At 41.0% G+C, this 18192-nt stretch overlaps 1 protein-coding gene across 14 annotated transcripts in view; it reads right to left on the bottom strand.

The window, feature by feature from the left end:
* Window positions 1–18192, bottom strand: part of MYCBP2 (MYC binding protein 2) — a 445111-nt gene that overhangs the window by 10422 nt on the left and 416497 nt on the right. For all 14 annotated transcript variants that reach the window (XM_050946493.1, XM_050946502.1, XM_050946519.1 and 11 more), the window contains 5 exons: window positions 18067–18163; window positions 12407–12526; window positions 8647–8748; window positions 6497–6625; window positions 3803–3935 (listed from right to left, as the gene is read on the bottom strand). In XM_050946493.1, the coding sequence (XP_050802450.1) occupies window positions 3803–3935; window positions 6497–6625; window positions 8647–8748; window positions 12407–12526; window positions 18067–18163 (581 nt within the window). The remainder of the gene's footprint in view (window positions 1–3802; window positions 3936–6496; window positions 6626–8646; window positions 8749–12406; window positions 12527–18066; window positions 18164–18192) is intronic.

The raw sequence follows: 18192 nt of genomic DNA, 5'->3' as shown, positions 1-18192 counted from the left end.
TTGGTGGCGCCTCCTGTCCTTCCTGCCCCGTCTGCGCCCAACCTCTGGACGATTCTGAGGCTAGTAAGGGTAAAGGGCCGCTTGCGGCCTAAACTGTCTACGCTGGGTTGCCGGGGTATGCAGGCCCAGCGAGCGAAGCATAGCCCTAGAGTCCTTTAGACTGTGCAGATGCTTATCCGTTTTGTCCGAAAACAGTGTCTGCCCTTTGAAAAGGAGGTCCTGGATAGTCTGCTGGACCTCTTGGGGGAGGCCCGAGACCTGGAGCCAGGCCCTCTGCCTCATGACCAGGCCTGTTGCCATGGAGCATGAGGCCGAGTCCATTGCATCTAGGGCAGCCTGGAGGGAGGCTCAGGAGATGAGCTTTCCCTCTTCCACCAAGGCTGAAAACTCTGCCCTCGAATCCTGGGGAAGGAGCTTGGTAAACTTTGACATGGCCGAACATGTGTTATGACCATATCGGCTTACGACAGCCTGTTGGTTGGCTATTCGTAGTAGAAGGCCCGCCCTGGAGTACACCTTTCTACGGAAGAGGTCGAGCCTTTTGGAGTCCCTGTTCTTTGATGTCGACCCTTGAAACCCTTGACGCTCCCTTTGGTTGGCCGCGTCTACCACCAGGGAGTCCGGGGAAGGGTGGGAGTACAAACGCTCATGTCCCTTAGAGGGCACAAAACGCCTCTCTGTTTTCTTGGCAGTAGGGGCCAATGAGGCTGGCGTTTGCCATAAGGTGCAGGACGTATCCTCTATGGTCTGGATCAACGGTAGGGCCACCCTGGATGGTCCCGATGGAGCCAGGATGTCCACTACCGGATCTACGTCCACCTCAATTTCCTCAGCCTGGATTGTGAGGCTCTGAGCCGCTTGCCTGAGCAGTTGCTGAAGGATCCTAGTGTCTTCCAGGGCAGGTGCTGTGGCCATGCCCGCAAATGCCTCATCTGGGGAAGAAGAGGAGGAAATCACTTGGATCAGACTGTCCTCCGGCGGTTCCAGCCCTTTGGGGTCTGGTAGCACACAGTACCGAGGTTGCGGGGCTGGTACCGGTTCCAAATGTGGCACCACGGCCGGTACCGGGGTCGCCAATGAACAGCTTGGCATCTCTGGCGGCACCTGTTGAGCCCGTACCTTGGTTGCCGCCAGTGCTGATGCCTGCTAGGGGGTGCTAAACTTAGATGCGGCACACCCCTGCCCGGCGACGGTGCTGGTGGAGGAGGCAACTGCACCGGGGCCATCGATGCAAATGCTCTGGCCCACCGACTGGTGGTAGGCCCAGGGGGTCCAAAGCGGCCACTGGGAGGGTGTTTGCCATTGCTGCTGCCACTTTGGTGGGTACCACTGGTGGCTCACCCCTGAAGTCAACCTCCTGCTCCGCGAACGGCTGGAGCGATAGGAGTCTGCCTCTAAGTCTGAGGTCTCTGAATAAGAGGACCTGGGAGGAGCGGCACCCGTTGTTGCCGGAGAGCAGCGCAGAGGCAGGGAGCTGTCTCTCTGGTCCAGTGCCACCCAGGTGGCACGGGACGGAGAGAGAGGCGACAGCATGGCCCGCTTGTCCCTAGACTGTACTGGGGGACGAGCTATGGTCTGCAAGTTCCTGCCACGATGTGGGGAGGCCGGTACCAGGAGTCTCAGCAGGTCTGAGGCTGCCTCGAATGCCTCTGGTGTCGAGGGGGGACGCAGGTCTCTGCTAAGGCCCAGGGATCTTGGTCGCTCCGGACTCGACCGCCCTTTCTCCGGTGCAGGAGTCAACAGAGCAGCCGGAGGCTGTAGCCCAGCCTGTCCACTTGTACCAGCAGACAGCGTCGGCCTCTGGAGGTCCCGGCAGGGGGATCACTCCCTCACCAACCTCTTCTTCTTAGCGGGCACCGGGGAAGGCAAGCGGTGCCGCACTGAGGCCGACTTCTTGTGACCCGATTCTCTCCGGTGCTGGGTTTTAAAGGATTTGGACTGGGCCCTAAGTCCTGATGCCGGTGCTGGGGTGCTCCGCATCTACGATGATGTGCTGGGCACGGCGTTGGCCGGCTCCGGGTCCGAAGGTGGCTGCAAGGCAGCCTCCATTAGAAGAACTTTAAGTCTTTATGCTCTGTCTTTGAGAGTTCTGGGATGGAAGCCCCTGCAAATAGTGCACCGGTCCCTTTGGTGGCTCTCCTCGAGGCACTGCAGACAAGCAGAGTGAGAGTCACTCTTAGGCATGAACTTTCTGCAGTCCTTGCAGAGTTTAAATCCGGGAGACCCGGGCATGCCCCGGCGGGGTGACGAGTAGGTGGGGGGGGGGGAAGCCCCAACAGCAAAGAACTATGTACAACTAATCTAGATAGACTAACTAAATACATGAACTATATACACAAGGTTTATGGACACTGCTAAACTTGCTATCAGCAAGCGAAGTTCCAGCTAGCCATCACCGGCAGTAAGAAGGAACTGAGGGGGTGGAGGGTCGGCCGGCCCTTTTATAGGGCACCAGGGTCGACCCTACGGGTGCTGCTAGGGGAAAATCTTCCGGCTGGCGTGCACGTGGCGCGCGCACACCAACTTTGAATGGACATGAACAACTACTCAAAGAAAAATATCAGTTTCATCTTTAAAGACCACTAAACACAATGAAAGGAACAGCATCCCTTGAGGAGGGAAGGGGGAAATGGAACAACATGAAATATATATTTTTCTTTGTTTCACTAAATCTAATGAAAGATAAAGTACTTCTGATTCTTGGGACACCCCACCCACCAACCCCATGCTATCAAAGTTAAAATTCAGCTGTTCCGCACACCACTCAAAGGTAAGATAATAGAGCATCTTTCCTATTAATTTGTGACCATACAAGGAATAAGCAAGCAGGTACACAGCTGGCTTCTCTTATTATTATAGATGCTGCACAGGGGCCAACGTATCTGAACGATCTGATCACTGTGAAAAGGGTTGTAATTAAGGGCTATGGGATGGCTGTATTTTTACCACCCAAATGCTCTGTAAATGTAACATAATACTTGGAATGTAATGACTATCCAAATGCCAAGCTGGACACTGTCCACAGCTCCACATTGTTGTGGTCTTTTCTTTCTAGTAATAGTCATTGCAGTACTATGTCTATGGGTAATTTAGAAGTGTTTATATTTTAGTGCAGTGGAAAAAGTTTGTTTTTGGAGAAATTAGCGTTAACATTGTTCAAGGGCACCGAAACTATTATTTATATATTTTTTTCTAATTACTCAACTCAATTTTGTTCATGATAGATTAGTTTCTTTTTTATATGGTGTGCCCACCTTCCCCAAAAGAAAATAAAAGCATTTTATAAATCATTCAAATATAAGTACAGGTAACAATTATTTATGGGTTACTGCTCTCAATTTGTAATACTCCCTTTGATGGAAGTGGGAGTTGCACGAATGGATAAAGAGTGGCAATATCAACTCAAGAATCCCCCATTTAAAAAAATTCTAGCATTTCAAAGACCTAAATATCCAATTATTATTATTATTATTGTTTACTTTACTGTAGCACCTAGGAGTCCTAATCTTGATCCCATTGTGTCAGGCACTGTACATAAACAGAACAAAAACATAGTACCTGCCCCAAAGAGCTTAAAATGTTTCTAAACTCAAGCGTCCACTTGGTGTTGCAAAGCACCATCATCATGCTACCACCAAGGCAATGTATAATTTGCCAGGATTCAGTGTTTTGTTTTAAATAATAAAACTAATAGAGCATTAATGTAAAAATTCAGAGTAGCATTTTCAGAAACTGATCTTTTGGGGAAGCTTAAGAAAAAGTAATCAGGATGAGTAAGGAACAAGAAATATCTGATTTTTACCTGTTTGTTCTCTAAACTCCACCATAGCCTTCATAGTTTTAGAGTCTGCTAGTGCCATGAGCCAGAAAAGTTTGGTCCTACCACAGCCTTCATGAAGATCAACTTTGATAGCTTCTTCCTCTTCTTTAAATACCTATCAGTTTAACCATATGGGTATTATATAGTACTATTACAAAAAGCTGAATCAGTAAGCAATTATAAGAAACTTTAGTTTTGGCATCACCTGTAAATTTACATTTTTTGTCGCAATTCTCATGGATGTTATGGAGTCTGTATTGCAAGTTTTAAAAATACGACTTTTATACATTTTGTAATTTGTGTGCATGCAAGGAGTGGGATATATGATATGATGATTTGGAACACACACTGAAGGGTAAAAGCTACAAATTAAAACCTGGATTGGCCAAAGAGTCAACAAAGAAAAACAAGAACACTGAAAAGCAATGCACCTATGCTAAGAATCAGAATGATGTGAAGACTCCCAGAGAAAGCTTTAAACTTCAGGAGGCCTTAAATTACCCTACAACCTCTTGTGTAAAGTAAAATTGTTTACATCTAAAAAATCAGTATAGGTTTATAAAAGGTATGCTCTGGTATGGCAACAAATATGTTGAAAACTGTTCTGTCTTAAGGTTTCTTATAATGCCCATCACTGTAGTAACTAAACACTTTCCAGGTAAGTTACAATTAGATAGCGAGACCCCAAAAGGACTTCATGCAGTTTTCTGCCTTTCCTGGTTAGGAAGGCTCTGCTTGAATTGATTTTACATATACTATTGTAATGAAAGTGAGCGTGCCTTCCTGTGTGTATATATAAGATCTCTCACTATCACAGAATACATACTGTTCTTGTTTGCAACAGAAGTAGAAAAATAATATTTTTGGGTACAGATTTTTTTTTAAACTTTTGCCTCTTTGTTAAATAAAAGTATTCCCATGTTGTTTGCCCTGTTCACCATGATCATCCGTGACCTACTAAAAACTAGCCATGACAAATTATTATTTGTTAAAACTGACTATGACAGTGATGTAAAGTAAATATTTCAAAATAATCCCTGCCTTAAGAGTCTCCAGTCTAGAACAAAAAGTAAACCGTGGGCAATGATTTAAAAATATTTTGTTTTCCAGTTGTGGGGGCTCATGGAAGAAAATCCAAAATTTCCAAATCCAGGAGGTCCAAAGTTAGGTTCTTAAATCCATAGTTATGTAAATAAATTAAAGTGAGCTCCTCTACTTCCATTTTATTTCAGTGGGACTCTAAAGATCAGGATGCTTTTACTGGTGTCAAAACAAGAGTTTAGGAACCAAATTCTAGGTCTGAAAATGCTGGAATGTGTCTTGGAGAGGGATATTCAAGAGGAGAAGGTGATAATAACTGGGAGGTTGTTCCTTTCATGATAGAAGGCACAAAAGACAGCAGTGGGTGAATCAAAAATGAGGTGCTGAGGCTCTCATCGTAAGTAGAGAGAAGGGGGAGTGGTGGAACATGAAAGACCTTAGATCCACAATATAGGGGCCAGAGTGTAGTTCTGCAGGGATTTGAAGATGAGAATTAGAAATTTAAACATGAATTTAGATGTAACATGGTCTGATTGGCAGGCATTTTGGACAAATTGGAAAAGAAGCAATATGGCACCAAGGAGGCTAGAGAGGTGGTGATTACAATCACCAAGGAAGGAGCTGACATGGGTAAATTGGTACAGAAAGTAGGGTTAATTTTTGAAACCAAGAAAGATATGGCATGATTTATTGACATCATAGGTGTGTGGAGAACAGGAAAAGGAATCAAAGGTGACACTAAGATTGCAAACCTGAAAAACAGAAAGGAGGTGATGTCAACAGTGGTGGAGAAAGGAGAACAAAGAGAAGGCACAGAAAGAAAAAGAAGGAACTATATTTTGGCCAAGTGAAATGTGAACTGGCAAGATAAGTCAGACAGATATACAAAGGATCAGGGGATACAACGAGAATATTTTTTTTTGAGGTTCTTGGTGGTGCAGTATGAATATTACAGCACACTTGTATCTGAAGAAAAGGCGCTTGAAAGAGGGGATGAGGGCAGGGCAAATGGTGCTCACAAATCAGGATGGGATGGAGAGATCTGTGGTGAAGAATAGCTGAGTAGCCTTTGAGTGAGTGATTGGGGTAAAGGAAAAGAAGGAAATAGGGCAAGGGAAATGGAAGTGAGGAATTGGAGGGGGAGGGGGAGAGGGAGCTATAACAAAGTCATGAAAAGTATGGAAGGCCCTAAACTGAGAAGGAAAGGATTGAGGAGCAGAAAGGGCATCAAAGAGGGCAAACAATTAATTGTGTTCATAGGCATTGACTCTGTGTGAAAGGAGAAGTAAACATAACATTTCTGAGGGAGTAATGGATGGATTTTTATAGTTAAGGAAGTCTGAATGGTTCTTGGATTTTTCCAGAGAAATTCAATGAAGTTAGAATAGGAAAGAAGGAAACAGGGATTATGAGCCAGGTTTGTGGGATTAGGAGCTGACATTACAGTCCTATTCATAACAACGTTCTTTAAAGGACAAGAAAATCAAGTAGAATCAAATGCAAAATTAAATGCAAAGTTATCCATCCCTTTTAGAAAGCACAGAGAACAGTTTGTAGATCGCTTGTTCATTACAGCAACAACAACAACAAAAAGCTATTGAAATGCACACTACTTGGTGTGCTTATTTACTCTACCTGTCTCTGATGAGTTTTCGTTCGCCGATGGAGATGAAGGAATCTGTCACAGTCTGTACACAAATTCCCACAGGCATTACATAGAATGATTGCAGCGGTTTCACCATCATCATGGTTATCGCACATCGGCTGAATAAAGAAGAAAAATAGTGGAAAAATTCCCTATATGTTAAACCTGCTTCCCTCAACTCCCCTCTCTCTGTGGGCATCCCATAAAGGAAGGTAGAAAATTAAAACAGGACAATTTGAACTTGTTTTAGACTATAAATTGTCAACTTTGAAATGATCAATATCTAAAAACAGTTATGCCTGGCAGAAATATAAGAAACAAAAGTGCAGTAATGCATCCAATCCCAGATTTGCTTTGTTTAATAAAAATTAGCTCATATTCATCACTAAAATGTCTGAGAATCTATTTTCAAAAAGAGTGAGACAAAAGTCTTGCTGTGCTGTTTGACATGTTACTCATATTTTGGGAGCATGCTATACTTGATAGAAAAAAATTATGGAAACTGATGATGGGGAACCCTCAAAGATCCATCAAAATGGCAAGATATCTACCTTTAACTCCCCTGATATGTTGCCTTTTCTGTTAAGATAAATAATCAAGGCTAAGTTATTCCACAGTACAATGTGAACAAATTCCACAGCAATAAACCCTAAATTCCACTGTAACATTAATTTATTCCACTGCTATAAAACACTCTCCATTTCCATCTCTACTGCAACACAAACACATCCTCCTTCCAGCTAGGTATGCAAGGGAGTGGGGAACTGGAAGCAGACTTCAGCAGCTCTTCTCCCTGACTGCTGAACTAGTTCTTCATCTGCCTAGTTCACAAGCCTGACTTATGACTTTCCTTACTTCCTAGCTGCAAGATGGATTCCAGCTCTTGTTCCCCAAGCCCTGTTGTCTGTCTCCATTGAACAGTGCGAAGAGCCTGCACTCTTAATTCAATTAACTTCCCCTTGGGGGAAAACAGGGGAAAAGAGACAGCTGCAGTCAAGTTCTGGAAAGGCAGAAAGCAATCCTTTTTTGTGTCCTTGAACAAATGTTTGTGCGATGTCCACATTAACATTTACAAATATGTAACTGCCTTGCATTAAGTGACGACCAGTTAATCTCCTCTGCTGAAGCTGTTCCATTTTGTATAATACACTTAGTTATTAGAACAAGGACTTGAACTTGGGTCTCCCACTTTCCATGTGAGTGCCCTAATCACCAGGCAATACGGTCATTCTCACTCACTCTCTGACTCCCAATGACTGTTCAGGTATTTTATACAAAGTGGAACAGCTTTAGCAGGATAGAAAGAAACCAACCTTCGATTACCCTATAGCCCAGTGGTTAGGGCACTAATCTGGGAGTGGGGAGACCCAAATTCAATTCCTGTTCCATTATCTATTTAATTATTTATGCAAAGTGGAACAGCTTCAACAGAAGATACTAAGAGAGACTCCCACAAGATATATAGGGGAACACCATCACTTCTTCCTCCTTCTCTTTTGTGAATCTGGCCCTTTAAAATGCATAGAAATAAAAACATTTCAGGTTGAACAAAACGTTCTGCTCAACCTGAAATGGACTTTTTGCCCACTTTTTTGATCGGCCAAACATCTGGAAAAAGTTCAGATGTGGCTCAAACCCGCAAACTGAAATATCATTCACCCAGCTTTAACAATACCTCATTATTATTACCAGAAAAGAGTAGGTCCAGGGTAGGTGTCTCCACTAACATCTTCTCCAGTGAAGACTGGTGCAAAAAAAATAATTTAACGTCTTTGCAATGTCCTTATTCTCCTTAATTGCTCTCTTTAATCATTGATGGGCCAATCGAACCACCAGTTCTCTTGAAGGCTTTTCTATTTCTGATATTTTTAAAGAATGTATTTTTTTTCACCTTTTGCTATTTGATCTTACCATATTATATGTTCAATCTGCCATATTACATGTTCCTTTTTCCTGGATATTCCCCCAGGTTCCATTTTCTGAACACTGTCTGGCTAGTATCACCTCGTGAGGAAATCTGAGAATGTTTGTTCTACATATCATGTGCTCTCTTCAAACAAGCAATAACGATGACAAAAAGTAAATTCAATGTGATCCAAGTTTAAAAGAGAAAAAAAAAATCTTGAATTTGAAGTCTTACCATCTGTTTTTGCTGCCCATCCTTTCCCATCCATCTTCCAGAAGACAGTCTATCTACATGGTCCTGATCAAGCACGCACAGGGATGCTAGGGCTAACCAGAGCTGTTGAAAGAGAGGCTTGTATTATATAAATATTCCAAGTAGACACAAAAGACTAAAATAAAGGTAATTCTCATGGTTAGAAATAAATACAATTTTCAACTGCCTTCTTTTCACGTCAATCCACTTAGTATGGATTCTTCTACCACATCACATAAAGAGAGTCAGGCACATGAATAAAAGTTACTGACTTTTGGGTGAAAATCTCAGGACTAACCCATCTCTCCCCAGTTTTCCCACCTTAAAATTATATTAACATATTAATTAACTATACAACAGAGAGGCAGAGAAGGCAAACTAATCATAGTACACTGTAGAGAAACATGGCAGATAAGGCACAACCACTGCCAAACTGAACAAGCTTTGTCAATACACTTAAGGAATAATACAGAAATAAACAGAGAATGTCAATATACACTGCTGATAAAGAATACCAATAGAAAAAAGCTAGTTACAGCAGGAATTCACAGAACAGCTGGGTGGTCTGTGTGAATTGTCCTAATCGAGAGAAATACCATTGGCAGATAAAAAGTTGTTTTTTATGACTGATTCAAGTTACTTCACACTTTAATATATCTAAGTGGCAGCCTCAAAAGTAAGTGAGGGTTTCAAACAGGCAGAACTCTCTGAGAACTCTGGCTCCTACCACCATTTTCTTTGTTCACCTGAATCTTACACAAAGTACCTGGAACAGGGACTGGAGATGGCAAATGTGGGATCACCTTTCATTTGGAGATAAAATGGCATCTTTCGTGCTGCTCGCGAATCACTTATCAAGATTCCTGGGAAACAGCATTGCCCTAATGAGGTACATTTTTTAATCCATTGAATTTTACTTTTGACGCCAGGAACTATAACTTTGCTTTATTATCTTTCAATTCATGGATTTTATTGCACACTTGTCAGGAGAAGAAATCTGGTGTTTGAAGCTACTCTATAAGTCCTGACTGAAGTATGAAGGTGATGGCATTATCTCGTATCTTTTCCATGATAGGGGACTAGGACTCAGTGACACTCAAAAATCAGAGAACGGATAAGGAAGGAGATGAAAAAGGGAATTAGCTTAATGTTTTAATATAGACCTTGATAGCAAAATACCTGCAGCTGCTGGGGACCTCCCTCTTCACACAACTATTCTATGAGAAGAAAGAATTTGTATCTTCTGGAAGAGTAGAAATGCCAGCCACTACAGCCAAAAATATTTGACTAGGGCTCTGAGACCAATCTTCCAACAAGACCACTAAATCCCCAACTGTTTAGTCAAAAAGTATAAAATACTTTTGCTATATTAATTATGATGATGAAGTTACGTCAATCTTAAAAGATGGGGCTGAAAGAAGTTTTAAAAGATGTCACTTAGCAGTACTTACTACTTAATCTAACTTTTTTATTTTTAAGTGAGAGGAGCAATCCTGGAAGCTGTATCATGGGGCCAGGTTTCAACAAATGATTTTAATTTTATTTATTTATTTTTAAAATGAAAGAGGACTACAGGAAGAAGAAAAGGCTCAGAAACATAGTATGTCCCAGGGTGAAGTTAAACACAGATAAAGTTTGGTTTAGCTCTCCAGAGGCTTTTTGCTGCTGAGTAGTGCTCTTCACAGCATAAAAATATGGAGATTCGTGGCCTATGAATATTAGGAACCAGACACAAGCTAAAATAATAGTTTGGAGTGTTGAAAGCCCAAGGGACAGAATAAATGAATTTCCTCTATCCATGGATGATTTAGTTGAGGATTGGTCCTGCTCTGAGCAGGGGGTTGGACTAGATGACCTCCTGAGGTACTTTCCAACCCTGATATTCTATGATTCTAAGAGTAGCATTTTTTCTGCTGAAAGTCTCTCAAACCAAGCTTCAGAGATTAGTTTAACTGAAGGCAAACATTTCTAGAAAGGAAAAACGAAAGGAAGAAGATAACTCTTGTTCATTCTGTGGAGGATGCTTAGAGTTGCTCCAAAAAAATTCTTCTGTTTGACTAATGTGCTATATTTCTTTCATACAGAAGAAAATTGAAATATGTGGACTATCTTGAATCAGAACAAACAAGATATATGGAAAATCCTTTGTGGACTAAAATGTTGAATATTTTTACTACCAACAATTTCACAAAATATTTTATGTAAATTGTTTTAACGTATCTGGTGTTGATAATAAAAGAAAATTATCTTCTTATTCTGTATAAATATTTGGCATGCATTATACATATTTATCATTTTATGTATTAAACACATTCTAAGAAGTATATTAAACACATCTATGTTCATTTACACAGTTTTCAAAACAAAAAATAGTAACACTAAATTGAAAATGTCAGCCTGAGACCACCAGCATTCTTTAGCCCCCCAAAAAACCTCCCACATACTTTTCTCTTGCAGATAAAAAGCCAGAATTAACAGAAGCCTTGCAATGTGCCTTGAAATGTGCCTCAGATCAGAGAGTTTTTTAGGTCTCTCTGCATCTAGTTCCAGACATACAGTTCTACATACTGTCAAATAAGAGGGCCTTGATTAGATATCACAGTATGACTTTGAAGATTTAACCTGTAAAAAATTCCTTCCTTCTCTCTGTGAAATCTCTTGGTGCCTTCCTGGTTCAGCAATGATATCTCAGTGTGCATCACTCTGTGACATCAAATATCATAGATTACCATGAGACTCAGGTATCTATAATGTTGCAATCTTCAGTGAACCAGAACCAGAATATTTCAGAATTGAGGAAAAAAAAAGATTTTAAAAAAGAGTTTTGCACATGTATTTAACTTTACTACATATCTAACTTCTTGGGCTTACAAATCTCAGTGGCAAATGCATTCCTATTTAATAAGCTTTAAATAGTAGGCATTTTCAACATCATCTAAAATTTACAAAGTTCTCTTCCAAACAGTACACATCGATGCTAATTTTTAGTGGAGTTCAGTGTGACAGAAATTTTCAAATTATTATTTGCTCTGAACAATGGGAAATATTTCTAGTTAGCAAATAGACCTCTGTGTGTTTACTTTTCACTGAACGAATGCTGAGTGGAACAGTATTATTTCTCCACACTGTAGGAACACACACAACTTAAGAATTAAATGTTACATGTTCTGTGATTTCATACAATGATATAAAGGTTTTGCTCTGCTATTACCGGGTTTTTGAGGTATTCTATCCATGTTGCAGAGAAAATACAGAATCTTCAACTTTGTTCATGGCAGATAAATAAATGAAGGAGAAACTCATTTAAAACTGTATTTAAGTTTAAATGTTCATTATGTTACTGATCTTTTTAAAAAGTGTTGCTGTTTACCTTTATTAAAAACTGTACATACATTAGTGTTACATAAACCATACTACTTGTACATAATTAGTTATAAATCAGAGCTTCAAAATGGAGGTACACAGTACCCTGAAACTGTTACATACAAAATAATACATATTTACTGGCTCTGTCAACCACCACCCTGCATACAATACGCAGGATACACATCATAGAACATATCCCCAGCATAATACAGAGCAGGACTTAGCAATTGTAATTTCTGTTCCCTGTATATAAAATTTACTACTGTGAGGACCTATGGAACCTAACATTATGCTAACCTGTGGGAGTGCCATTAGTAGGATGCTGCTGTTATCAAATGTGTGCAACAAACTGATGTAAATCTGACAAAGTCCTTACCCTGGTTGTTGCAATGCATCGCACTGGTGATCTGTATTCATCTTCCATTTTGGTTAGAGCAATGATGGTTTCAGCAATAGCATTTTTTGTCACACGGGACCAAGCTTCGGACAGGTGACCCTGTTAAAGAGGCAATTGTAGATAATTGTTCTAAAACTCATTAACATATTACCACTTTCCTCATTAAAGTATCAAGTAGAAATGAAACTGCAACGAAAGGAACTCAAATGGAAGCTAGAAATACGGGAATTTAAAGAAAAGTACAGTGGTCACAATTAGAAAGTCAGCATTCTCGAGCAAATGCCATTCAGTTATCAGCTATTTCTTTTTCTAAGCACACAGAAAAATGGTTAGTCTCAGATATCTATGTGGTAATTATTGGCAAATGCCAACTTTGGCCTTGTCCACACTTGCGACGGCATGTAGGATACATGTAGCCCCATGCTGCAGTGAAAGTCGTCCAAAATCACACGGCAGTGAAAGGTTCCAGCAGGGGGAGGCAGAGGGGAAAGGCTTCAGCAGTGGCAAGGCTGCTGGAGCCTTTCCCTGCTGCCGGAGTGTTTCATTATGGTGTGAAAAGCCTCCAGCAGTTGGAGACTACGTGGCCGAAAGCAGCAGTGTAGACATGGGACGCACTGTTTGGGCTTGTAGAAAGCTGTGTATGGTATGTACCCTAGGGTTCAGGCATGTAAGGCACTCTACTCTACCCACCTAAAGAGTGGCTCACTGTCTACACCAATATTTATGCCTGAGCTAGCTGGGCATCCAGTGTCTGTATTCTACACATTGCCACAAGTGTAGACCTACTCTTTATGTAGTGCCTCAGCAGATTATGTAGTGCCTCAGCAGATTCCCAAGGGTATCAGTGACATGAACTAAGAATCATCTAGAAAGCATGACAACTGGGGGAGGGGTGGATAACCCTCACTGATCTAAGAACTTGCTTTGGGAGCACAGAAGGAACTGCGATAACATTCCATCTTAGCAATAAGAGAAAGGGAAAATACAACAGGAATGCTTACTAGAGGGAAGGGAGGAAAATGTAGAACGCAGCAGCCAGTGTCAAATGATCACCTTAGGGCTGACTGCTGCATTACTTGTCACTCATCCCTAACATTAACTATTTTCACTGACGGATTCCTCCTCTTGATCAAGAAAAGTGCTGCCACCTCCCAGAGAGAAACATAGAACACCATAAAACATTCCTGTAACTCACACTGTACTGCACTCTCTTAACTCCGACCTCATACTTTCAGTAGAAACAGAACAACATGAATTTAAAGAGTAAACCATGTGAATAGCACAAACACACATGCATTCTGCAGAGATTGGAGTTCAATGTTTGCATTACAGTGCAAGTTCAGTTTTAGGGACAATCCTCCAAGCCTGTCCCTTGAGGGCTGGGAAAAAGGCAACTTGTTTCAAGAGTCCATGAAAGAGCAGGCCCCTCACACACACAGCTCCCTCTCTGTCCAGCACAGTTGAAGGTCACAAAGAGAATAAGTGTATATATGAAACTAATACATAAAACCACAATTATAAATACTCTTTAGAACTGTCTGTGTCCCATGTACAGGTGAAAGTAAAACAGTGGTGTTCGGTTATTAACATTTTAAAAATTGAAAATAATACTGATGCATAAAATTATTTAATCAATGTTGTCATATGTAATGTAGACATTTACAAATCCAGTGGCTTAAAACTGATGTACTTACTTTTCATTAACAGGAAAATCACGAATTTTTGTAAAAATATAGTAACTAACACACATTCTTCCCATCCTTAGGTACCCATTAACTAATAAAACGAATCCTATGCATTTCTATATTATAATTTATGTGCTGGAGGAGGTCTGAAAAAAGGTGTAAATCTGCCTTGAAAGAAATAGATTTTTGAGCTATCCTTAGGAAATAAAAAAGTAATTTCACTAACCTCCTAAACTCCAATCTCAATACACTAGAAATGTGAATACACCAAACTTCCCTATCTGTAATTTATATTTCTTATTTCTCTCTTAACACCATAGACTGACCAGGTAATTTTAACTATTTGTACTGTCAAATGAAATCTGTAATGCAATCTTAACTATGGTTCTGTAATCAGCTCAACTTCAGTAAAAGGACTGACCTTATTCAGGAAAGTTCCATTAGTGACTAAATTGGTGTACAGAAAAATGCTGAAAGTGATAAAGATTAATTCCCAATATTTTAAGGCAAGTCAGAAGACTGAAAGACAGCCCCAGTTCTAGGTGAAAGCCTGTCTGAAATAGCTCTCTCTTTCTTATATGTGTTTTACATACAGAAAATTATATTAAAAGAACATTATTTAGGGTGTATAGTCACACATTTAAAAGTTAGAAAATGCCAGAAATAAAGCTTCCTCTGCAAATATACATGTTAAAAACACAGCACCCATTGACTTCAGTTGCAGCTCTAAGTGCTCAACACTTCTGCAAATCACACCCAAGGCTGCCGAGAGTGGGTTTGGGGCCCAGTGAAAAAATTTTTTGGGCCCTCCAGCAAGGACAGACTGACTAAACAGGGCCAACAAAGCTGGGCCCCGGGCCCCCTTCCGGACTGCCAGGCCCTGGTAATTTGTACCGGCTTCCCCACACCCTCGTCGGCCCTGATCACGCCCCAGGGTCTCAAGGCAGGCACCCAAAAATGAACATCACAAAATTAGTGATCATTTTTAAAAAGTTTGGTGCAAGTGACTTTCCCAAGATCACACAGGAGCTCTTTGACAGAGACAGGAGTAGAATCCAATTCTCCAGGGTAGCATTCTACTGCCTTACCCATAAGACCATCCCATCTCTTCCTGCAATACCCTGAGTCATTCACTACACAATCCACACCTTAATGTGCAGGTGGCAGAATCTCCTTTGGTGCCCTGGAGGTTGGTCCTAGCTGGCACCACCAGAATTGTAGAAATCCTGGACTACAAATGCAAAGATTGGGTGGATCCTATAGTGCTCAGCCAGTGCTAGGGGCTGTCCACCCCACGTGTCCCCTATCATGTGCTCCAGGAGGTGAGGGCAGCCTTACATCCTGCTTCTTTCGCTTTCCTTGAGCAGATCCTGTGGGAAGGTGCTCCCTGCCTGCCTCCCCTCCATGTCCTTTGAAATTTGTTATGAGGCCCCTGTCCAGCGAGTCTCCCTGGCCTCCCCAACATGCCACCTGAGTTGGCTGCAAGGTATCCAGCTGGTCCACCTCTGAACCACACCCAAAAACATCTGTATGTGCTCCTGTGAATCTCAAGGGTCTGGAATGGATCATGACTCTGAGTCCTGACCCTGAGATCCACAGGAAGAATCAAATGCACCCAGCACAGAGGAGCTATTTTTTTCTTCTCCCTCAGCAAAAATGGTGACACCCTCTTCTAACATATGGAATCATTTCCACAGTAAGTCAGACAAAGAAGGATCTGTATTTTTCAAGTACTGCTTAATGAAATATGTATTTCCAAATGCTATCAGAGTGATCAAATGCATTGTTGTATATATGAAATGTCCTGTAGACATTAAAAATCTTTCTTGAGTAGAAATGAAGTTTTAAAAAAAAAAGAGTGAGACACAGGACACTGAAAGTGGTTGCACTTGCAACAAATGTTCTCAATCCAGAAGTCCTCCTTCTGTGACATCAGAATCTGGAAGACTTGTACATTCAATTCCAGCTCTTCAGCCATCAGGAACACAACAGATATTTCAACCTACTTGTGATTTTATCTGATCAGAATATGACCATATAGATCACATTTGCAACCACTGTTATATATTTGCAACAAATCTTACACAAAGATTGTCAAGTAAGGTGTCTATGGAAAGGTTATGATTTGCTGAATATGATTATGCTATTTGTATGCATGTATCATTTTTGTATTTGAAGCTATGACTACCGGCTCTGTACCTGGATTTCAAATGTTTGCTCCTGGGTTAACATCCACAAGGTAATTAGCCTGCAAATCTTGGAAGGACTATTCAAATTGAGTGGGTCACCAAATGAACATTTAACTCACAATGGCAGATGCCCATCTACCCTGAATGGACTTTCCTGTGAACGTGCTGTTTGAGGTTTAGGCAATGGCTTATACTGTGTCTAGGCAGAATCATGCATTGACATGTGACTTGCCCAAGTGACTGCAAACACTAATCTTGTCACCTGTTATTTTCCACTAGCTGTGCTGAAGGCTTTGTTTAAAACAATGGGTTTCCCTCCACATGGAAGAAGCTACAAAAGGCCCTGGAAACACCTCTTTCCTGCTCAAACCTCTGGACCATGGACTTATACTAATGGGAGCATTCTAACCAAGGGACTGAGGTCCTTCCAATAATTTGGAAGCAACCAGAGACTTGACTGAATGTGGTTTATTCAGTGGTTTATTCCATCGTTGATACAAGCCTGAAACAACAACTTTGCAATTACTGTATGTATTTGATTCCTTTAACCAGTTTTTAACTCTCACTTTTCTTTCTTTTTATAAATAAACCTTTAGATTTTAGATACTAAAGGATTAGCAACAGTGTGATTTTTGGGTAAGATCTGAGTTGTATATTGGCCTGGACATGTGGCTGGTCCTTTGGGATCAGAAGAATCTTTATTTGATTAAATTGGTTTTAAAAAACCACTCATCTCTAAGTCTATTGTTTTTGGTGGTGATACAGGACTGGAATGCCTAAGGAAACTGCTGCTCTGACTTCTTGCAAGTATGGTGAAAGAAGTTTACTTTTGTTGTTGGTTTGGTATATCTCATGGAAGAATAACCTCCAGTTCTGGGGTGTGTCTGCCCTATTTCTCAGCAGTTTGTCCTGAATTTCGTATTCTCAGTTGTGACCAAAGGAGGCACGGTTACACTATTATATCCAAGGACTCCCAACAATAACTTAATTTATGGACAAGATGATACCTGAATATCAACACAAAGTTGACCAAGCTCTCACAAGAGCCAAAGATGCTTTTGGTATTCCATTATAAGTCACTGAAACAGTTATTGGCAGGCAGCATTTAAACTATTAGGCCCATCATACCAGTCACCCACAGACATTCTTTGAGCCAGCTTTTTCTATAGTCAAAAGTCATACATGTAATAGTTTGCCAAAGGAATAAGCAACTGGCAATAGGGTCTTAGAGTGGGAAGTGTTGGGCAACCTCAGCATTAGGTGGCTCTACCACCTTTGCCTAAAATAATTACATACAAATATATAAAAATAACATGACATTTGCAAAGTCAAACATTCAAAAACTAAAAATTCAATAATTAAACTTGCCAGTGACAGTTCAGAGGTGCTGTGCAACTAACAACTTCCTTTGAGTTCAAACGGAGTTTTGAATGCTCAGCACTCCTGAAAAATCAGATTCTAGGTATCTCACATTGGCCATCTAACAAATGAAGAACAAAGTGAGCTACTACTTCTGAAATTTTTGTCTAAGTGACTTATTCAACAATATACAGAAAATGTGGGAAAAGCCAGAGATAGAACCCAGTTCTTACTGGTTCCAGTTCAATGCCTTAACCTAAGACCGTTCTCTCTCTTCCTGAGACTTCTACCTCATTCACAGTGCACTGAATGAAGCAGGGTTCCTCCGGAAAAACACGGTATATGAACTATTCAGTGATCAGAAGTGTTTCAACATCAAAGTAACACTCAGAACATGGAAACTTACTGCTGCCATGTCCTTAATCAGCTTAATAATGATTTCTGAAATCTGTGTAGGAGTTGAGCCCTTCATCCACCAATGACTTTCACCTCGGCGAATATAGCTGCAAAAATAATAAATAAAAAGATAAAT

Source organism: Gopherus flavomarginatus, chromosome 1 (genome assembly GCF_025201925.1).
Source record: "Gopherus flavomarginatus isolate rGopFla2 chromosome 1, rGopFla2.mat.asm, whole genome shotgun sequence".
Classification (NCBI taxonomy): domain Eukaryota; kingdom Metazoa; phylum Chordata; order Testudines; family Testudinidae; genus Gopherus; species Gopherus flavomarginatus.
The sequence above is the reverse complement of the archived record's forward strand: the minus strand, read 5'-3'. Positions and strand labels throughout refer to the sequence as shown.